This window comes from Prionailurus bengalensis, chromosome E3 (assembly GCF_016509475.1).
Source record: "Prionailurus bengalensis isolate Pbe53 chromosome E3, Fcat_Pben_1.1_paternal_pri, whole genome shotgun sequence".
In the NCBI taxonomy this organism is placed as follows: domain Eukaryota; kingdom Metazoa; phylum Chordata; class Mammalia; order Carnivora; family Felidae; genus Prionailurus; species Prionailurus bengalensis.
Window position 1 is genome coordinate 9,581,631 of NC_057357.1, and position 7,453 is coordinate 9,589,083.

General features: G+C 57.9%; 1 protein-coding gene across 1 annotated transcript; it reads right to left on the minus strand.

The window, feature by feature from the left end:
• Window positions 1-1,010: 1,010 nt before the first annotated feature.
• On the minus strand, window positions 1,011-7,409 carry ALKBH4 (alkB homolog 4, lysine demethylase). The gene is made up of 3 exons (XM_043559805.1): window positions 7,250-7,409; window positions 4,721-4,918; window positions 1,011-1,957 (listed from the first exon to the last, which is right to left on the minus strand). Exons 1-3 carry the CDS (start codon window positions 7,370-7,372, stop codon window positions 1,370-1,372), a joined length of 909 nt encoding a protein of 302 aa, XP_043415740.1. The 5' UTR covers window positions 7,373-7,409; the 3' UTR covers window positions 1,011-1,369.
• Window positions 7,410-7,453: the final 44 nt, after the last annotated feature.

A 7,453-nucleotide genomic window follows, 5' to 3' on the forward strand; every position in this document is an offset into this window, starting at 1 on the left:
GAACGTGACACGATGCACGTCCCGAGGTGGGCTCTGCGGACTGTGTGGACCAGGTGGACCTGAGGTGCGCTCGGTAGGGCTGGAGGAAGGGCCCACTGTCAGATGTCTGGCAAGCACTGGGTGATTCTGGGGGAAGTGGGCTGCTTTGCTTAGTGGCTCTCCCGGCCCTAATGGGCCTCTCCCCAGCAGGCCTGGGTGTGCAGTTTCCCAGACGTACGTTTCCCGTGGAGCCCTTCATTGGCAGAACACCTTGCAGGCTCCGCGTACACGGTGCTCCAAGGCCCAGCCTGTCAGGGCAAAGGCCTCACAGGCCCCATGGGGTAGACCCCCCCCCCTCCCCACCGCCCCTCGCTAGCTTGCAAGCCTACTGCGTTGCTCACCGGCAGGCCTACATCTAAATGCCCAGTGCGGGGTCTGGGAGGGTCATGACCTTGGGAAGAAGATATCCTCTACCCTCCTGCTCCAAGTGAGCTTAGGGAGCCACCCGCCCCGCAGCCGGGCTCATATAGCCACTGGAAACTCAGCAGCCTCTCCATGGGTCTCCAGATCAATGCCACTTCACAGTGTGTGGTGGCCAGTGACTCCCCCAACCTGACAGGTGATAGAAGGTTCTAGAATGAAGACCAGTGCCTACCATGAACCTTTCTGGGCCACGATGGGGCCCTGGTTCCAAAGTTTGGCACTGAGCACGTGGCTAGTGAGTATATTTTGTCTCATAAGCAGAAGAGGGCTGGCTGAGCATCCAAGGTGAGCACCCCACAAAACACCAGCGCCAGGAAGGGAACTACACTGCGCCTTCCCCTACTTTTTAACAGCATGGGATGGGGAGGTGGGACCAGACTCTCCGGAGACTTCCCTCTCCTCATTGCATCGCCCACCTCCCTGGGATCAAGCATGACCTGGGCAGAGCCTGGCTCAGAGGCCATCACCAGCTCTGAAGTCGGACATAACTTCAAATGTTCTGTCGATTCTGTTCTCCAACTCACTTCCCAAATGAAAGGACTGGAGAATGGGCTATCAGGGAACTTCATTAAGAGCGAGGGATAAAGGAGAAAACGGTTTCAGGTGGTACCAACGTGTTTAAGCTCAAACGATCCCACTGCCCTCAAACTGTGACAAGCCACACAGGTGGCCGCGGTGCGGGTCAAAGAGGACTGACCCGAGGCGCATTCCCATCACAACCAGCTCCCGGGCAGGGCTCACGCTGTCGTGATGTCAGGGTGCTGAGCAGTCTTCTCTGAAAAGCTAATCGGCTGGGGAGAAAGCCCCTTGTGCTGGGCTTCCCGCCCTTCCGTCCTGGCAGGCAGTCAACTCTGGAGCCGGCGCCCTGGCCAGGCCCAGCGCCAGCTCCCGGCCCCAGGGAGGTGGCTCACATAGGTCTCCCTTGAAAGGAGAGAGAGATCTGCAGGAGTTCCTGCCCCAGTTCTTGCTGCCTCCCGCCGGGACGGAACTCGGCCGACAGCTCCCTGAAGGTGGCGCACACGCGGCGGGCCTCGATGTGTCTGCGGTGGATGGCGTGTTTCCACTGGTGCCGCGCGGCACCCGTGAGCACGAGCAGAGAGCGGCGGGGCAAGGGGACGGCCACCTCCACCTCCTGGCACAGGACGGACCTGCTGGGAGCCATCACACCCTCCACCAAGGCCTCCGGGAAGCCGGATGGGGCCAGACAGAGCAGCAGGCTGCCGGGCGCCTCCCGGGACATGGACAGCACGGTCGGGGACAGGAGGTTGAGGCTCACCAGCCGCTCCCCCCACAGCCAGGCGTCGTCCAGGTGGGGGTCGATGGCCGAGCCCCGCTCAGGGCAGTAGTCCAGGTTACACTGCTCCACGGGCCGGAAGTCCTCCAGGATGGGGTACAGGCCCATCCTCCGCACCACCTCCCGGCTGAAGCTGGGGAGGCCTCTGAAGCCAGCGGTCTTTAGCTTCTGTTTCCTAAAGTTGACTTTGGGGCCATAGTCCTGAAGGGGGCGGACAAAAAAGAAGCAGAGAAGCGTCTTGAGTTTATAGGAATGGCTATTACAGACCAGGGCTGAAGAATCCGATCGCGGTGACCAAGACAAGCAAAAACTCCTGACTCCGTGGATCAGGATCTTGCTCTCCAGCAGCAGAAGGCCTGCACCAATGACAAACAGCCAACACTCAGACGTTGGTAAACGCTAAGGGAGAAAATAAAGCAGGAAAAGGATGTGATGTGCTCAGGGGGATGTCTTAGACTCCATGCCCCCGAAAGCAGAGCTAAAGACAGAAGGCCCGTATGCAGGTAGGGTGTTTTGGGACGGGAGACCAAGGGGTCGGGATGTGGGTAGGAGCGGCGAGGGAGGGCGGGCTAGCCCGAGGCAGCCTCATCAAGGTGATCGAAGCTGGGGATCAGAACCACGAGAGAGAAGTTAGCACACAGCCCAGGAGTCAAACTCCCAGCTCCACGCCCAGTCCCCAAAACACGGCCATGCAGACACTTGCCACGTGGGCATTCAAAGCAGCACTAGGGCACAATGGCCAGAAAGCGGACAACCCAGTGTCCGCAATCGGACAGATGGATGAAGCAATGGTGGCAGAGCCACATGACGGAGGAGCTGTTTGTCCAGCTGCAAACAGCGTAGCACCGACACAGGCCGACGTTATGGTCAGTGAGAGGAGCCGACATAAAAGGCCACATGTGATACAATCCCATTTGCATGAAATATCCAGAACAGGCAAATCCAGAAAGAAAGTAGATTAGTGGTTGCCAGGGGACAGGGGAACGGGGAGCGACTGCTAATGGGTACAGGTTGCCTCTGGGGTGATGGGCACGTTCCAGAAGTAAGGCAGTGGAGATGGCTGTGTGACATTATGAATATACCAAAACAAACCGTACGTGTTAAATGGGCAGATTTTACAGTGTGTGGGTTCTATCTAAAAAAAATAACCCCAAAACAAGTGTTAGGGAGGAAGCTTCTAGAATACACCTCAGACCTGTGGCCCAAGGGATGAGCATTTATCCACCGCCTCCTGGCCCCTGCAGTCCCCCTCTAGTGGAGGGGGGCAATGTCTGGTGGAAACATCTTTCTCCTGCCGGCTTTGGCACGACTGAGTGGCTGGGTCCCCCGGGCGGTGGCAGGCTAGAAGGGAGGGCTTGACGCTGGAGCATCTCAGGAGTACCGAGCAGGCTGCTGTGGGGACATCCCAGGAGCACCAAGCAGCAGGGGAAGCCCAGGCTGGGGTGGAAGGCCCGGTGGGTTTGTAGCAGAGCAGTGAGTCCATCTGAGGGGGCGTCAGTGGGGGTCACCTTCCTCTCCAGTGGAAAGTGACAGAAGAGGGGTAAGGGAAGCTCCTGTGGGAATCCCAGGGACAGATCTGGGGGCTGGGACCTAAGGGGGTGGCAGTGGTAGGGGTGCTGTGTTCTCAGATCCCGAGTATGTCTGAAGGAAGAGAGCTGACGGGGATTACCAAGGAGACACAGCGAGGAATCTGGAAAGCTCCACGGTTGCCAGCCTGAGCAGATGGAAGCTGGAATTTGCCAAGGTGGGGACACTACAGGGGGGCACGGGGGTGGGGATGAAGACTCAAAGCTCAGTTCAGGTCTGACAAATAGGAGAAGCCGGCCAGAGACACGAACGTGGGAGTCGCAAACACACACTTGTGTCAGAGCCGTGACTCATGGAGCCCGGCGAGGGGGCGTCTGGAAGAGAAGAGGCCCCAGGACTGAGCCTGAAAGTCGGCCACAGGGTTTAGGGCGCAGAGGCCGGGATGGAAGTGCTGAGTACAGTAAGCGGAACAGGAGGAGAGGAGCTGGAGACGGAATAAACAACTCTTCTGAGGAATCGGGCCGCAGAGGAGAGAGCTAGAGCTTACTGGCAGTCTGGTGGAAAAGATCCAGTTGAGGCAAAACTAATGTCGGAGAGAGAGGGGAGCAACACCCGCCAGCATCTTCTGAGTCAGAGGGGGCTCGGCGGAGAGCCGGCAGGGGGGGGGGGGGGAAAGGGAAGGTTTGGAAGGAGAGCCGCAAAAGGGCCACCTTGGGGGAGGTTGGCATGACCTCCAGAGCAGGACGGCCCAGCTCAGGGTTGGAGACCCAGGGCTGGGAGGCGCCCAGCGAGAGGAGCCAGACTTGACGGGGGCTGTGGTTTAGCGGAAGGAGGATAGCGAGGGACAAAAGGGCACAGGAGCAGCAGAGGAAGTGGTGTGATAACTGGCCAGGCACCGAAGTGGGGACGGAAAAGCCCACAGGAGGGGGAGGGAAGGAGAGAAGGCGGCCGATGGATGGCTCTCCGGTCCTGGCTGACAAGGCTGCAGAAAAGAGGGGCTGTCATTCCTGACAAAGAGGAGGCCCAGGACTCGGAGCCCAAGTATCTCGAAACGGATGGGGAGAGGACTTCGGTGGGAAGGCGAGCGGCAGCCTTCCAGAAACCCTCTGAGCTGGGCACCAGTCTGCCTTAAGGCCCGCCTCACCGAGTCTGGTGCGTCTGGGGAAGCGGAGCAGGCTGGGCCCTCCTCTGCCCCTCCCTCCGCCCCTCCCTCCAGCACACCCACGCCCCAGCTGCCAGAGCCCCAAGGTCAGAGGAGCTCGCCCCCTAGCGGCCCTGGTGAGGGGGTGTCACGGGTTGTGGCTGCCGAGAGAGGCGCTGGGAGGGAGGTGAGCAAGGCACGGGGCAAGGAGTGAGTGTGCAGGGGCCCAGCAGGGTGACTCCTCTCTGACCAGCCAGCCTGGCCCTCCTGGAGTCCCCGGCTCTGGGCCGTCCTACCTGCTTCCTCCGTCCAGACTGGGAGAGCTTCCAAGGCTCCCGGTCCATCAGCTGTACCATCTCAGCTTCTTCCTCCCGGGTCACGAAGTCCTCTATCAGCGTCACACCGGGGAACGGGAAGGCCCAGCCTTCAAAGTCAGACTCCTCAGCCCCCACGGCCCAGCCAGTGTCAGAGTAGTAAATGAAGCGGTGTGTTTTCTGCAAAAGAAAGACGAGGGACCTGGAGCCGCCGAAACCCTTCCTCACACTGTGTGTGCACCTTCCGGAGGCCCCTTCTTAGGAGCGGCCCCTGCCGAGAGCTTCTCCCTCCCCTGGTGCCACTTTGGGAAGCAGCTGGAGTCCAGACTAGGCTGAGAGAGGCAGGGATGCAGAAGCCCTGCCTGGGGCCCTCTCCTTTGTCACATTCCTCAGCTGTAGGTGGGAAGAGCATCCATGTAACCATTTTCTGTTCTGTTTTAAAGATGGGGTGACCCAGGACGAATGAAGTTAAGGAACCGGCTGAAGGCTGCACAGCCCAAGGCTGCCCGCGAGTTCACACTGTTCTAGCGTCACTGTGGGGTGTCTCCTGCCCTCCCCAGCGTCTAAAGGAAAGGACCCCGGAGCTGTTCAGAGGGCGAGCACGTTGGACAGCTAGAGGGAGAGGTGGGGAGGACTCCGGGCCCGGCCCTCCTCTGTGGTTGCACAGGCACTGCCTCAATCTCCCTTCGAAGGAGAGAACTTGCCAGTCATCCTGGAGGAGTGCCCGGCTGACCCCCTCCTGCTGCAGTGCCTTCAGAATCTGCCCCATCCGGGTCCCAGGCAGCCCCCGGCCAATGACTCAGCGCAGGTCTGGCTTTTCATACCCAACATGGGACTCCTCTACCAGTCAGTCGTCTCCGGAGCTCCCAGCTGGGTTGGCCATGACTCTGTCCCAGCGGCGTGGCAGCACGAAGCCCTCCCTGCCGAATTAATTCTGCTCCCTCCCCTTTTGCATTTCATGGCCTGTTGCTTCCCACCCCATTGTCCTCTGTCTTCTAGCACTTCACACGGACATGTTACAGTTAGGGAGCCATCCTGGACCTTCTGCTCATCCCACAGACATCAAGTTGAGCAGGTGCTACCCCACAGTGCCCTGTGTCTCCACACCCATGGTCACAGGCAAAGTTCAGACTTTTGGCACTTTTCACGCTTTAATTGCGGTAAGAAAAAAAAAGTATATATATGTACACACGCATATGTACATATATGTACACATGTAAGTATATACATATATATATACACATATATATATGTGTATATATATATAACGTATTCACCGCCTTCACCACCAAACCTTCACGTTGTGCACCCATCTCCAGCATTTTTTCATCACGTAAAAGCAAACCTCTGTACCCATTAAACCACAACTCCTTCTTCTCCCCCAGGCCCAGGCACCCATCATTCTACTTTCTGACTCTAAGAATCTGATTACTCTCTGAACCTCATATAGGTGGAATCCTACAACATTTACCCTTTTGTGACTGACATTTCAGTCAGTATAATGACCTCAGGATTCATTCATGTTGTGTCAGAATGTCCTTCCCTTTTAAGGTGCATAATATTCTACTGTACGTATTGTGTCACATTTTGTTTATCCACTCATCCACTGATGGATGCTTACATCGCTTCCACTTTTTAGCTACTGGGAATGAGGCTGCTGTGAATGTGGGTGTACAAATCTCTCTTCAAGTGTCTGCTTTCAATTCTTTTGGGTGTATACCCAGAATTGCTGGATCATACAGTAATTCTACTCTTAATTTACTGAGGAATCACCATACTGTTTCCCAGTGACCCTTCCAAGCTTTTGCCAGGGACACTGTGACAGTTTCTTCCTTGGCTTCCCAGGCTCCATACTTTCCTATCCTCCCCTCCCCCTTCCAGGATCTTTCTAAAACTCACGTGTTAACTTCCTTTAAAACCCTCAGCAGCTCTCCATGGCCCTCAGGACAAATCCAGGCTATCCAGCAGCCACACACAGAGCCCTCTGTGATCAGGCCCCACTGACCACCCCCCCAAGCATCACCCTCCTTCCAAACACACGCACCTACCCCAGGCCTTTATCTAAGCAGCTCCCCCAGTGGAAATGTCCTCGTCCACCTCAAAGGTTCTAAGTACTTTTTCATTAATTAACAGGAATTAATTTCCTCCTTGCCCACTTCTGCTCAACGGTTTCTAGGACCTTCGCCTTGCCTGGTTTTCGGCATCCTTTCCTCTTTCCGGTTCGTCTCCCCACTCCGTGAAGCTCCTGGCCCCACGGGGGTTAGGTGGAGGTCCGCTGTCACATTACCCCCCACCCCCAGGGTTCAGAGGGGAGTTGCAGTCAGATGGCACCCACTCCAGCCCCTTCCCCAATCCAAACCCCCCTCAAAGCACTCATCTGGTCCTGCAACGCCCCCACGGCGAGGGTCTCTGACACGGGTTGAACCGGGGCCCATCTTCGTAGCCAGTTTGGGCCTCAGTTTCCCTATCTGAAGAAGGGAGTTATGGCACGGCCCCTCCCCCAACCCTCACCTGCGGGGGGTGCTGCCAGGGCGGGTCACCTCCGCGCTGCCGCTCGCAGATCAGACAGGTCCGGATGCCCTTGCAGCCGCATTCCCGGAGGACTTCGGGGGCCGCCACCGCCGCAGCCGCCATCGCCGCGTCCTGGCGGCCAAAGCGCAGGCGCGGGGCCGCGGGGGCCGCTGGGAGTCGTAGTCAGCCCGCGGGGCACGAGGT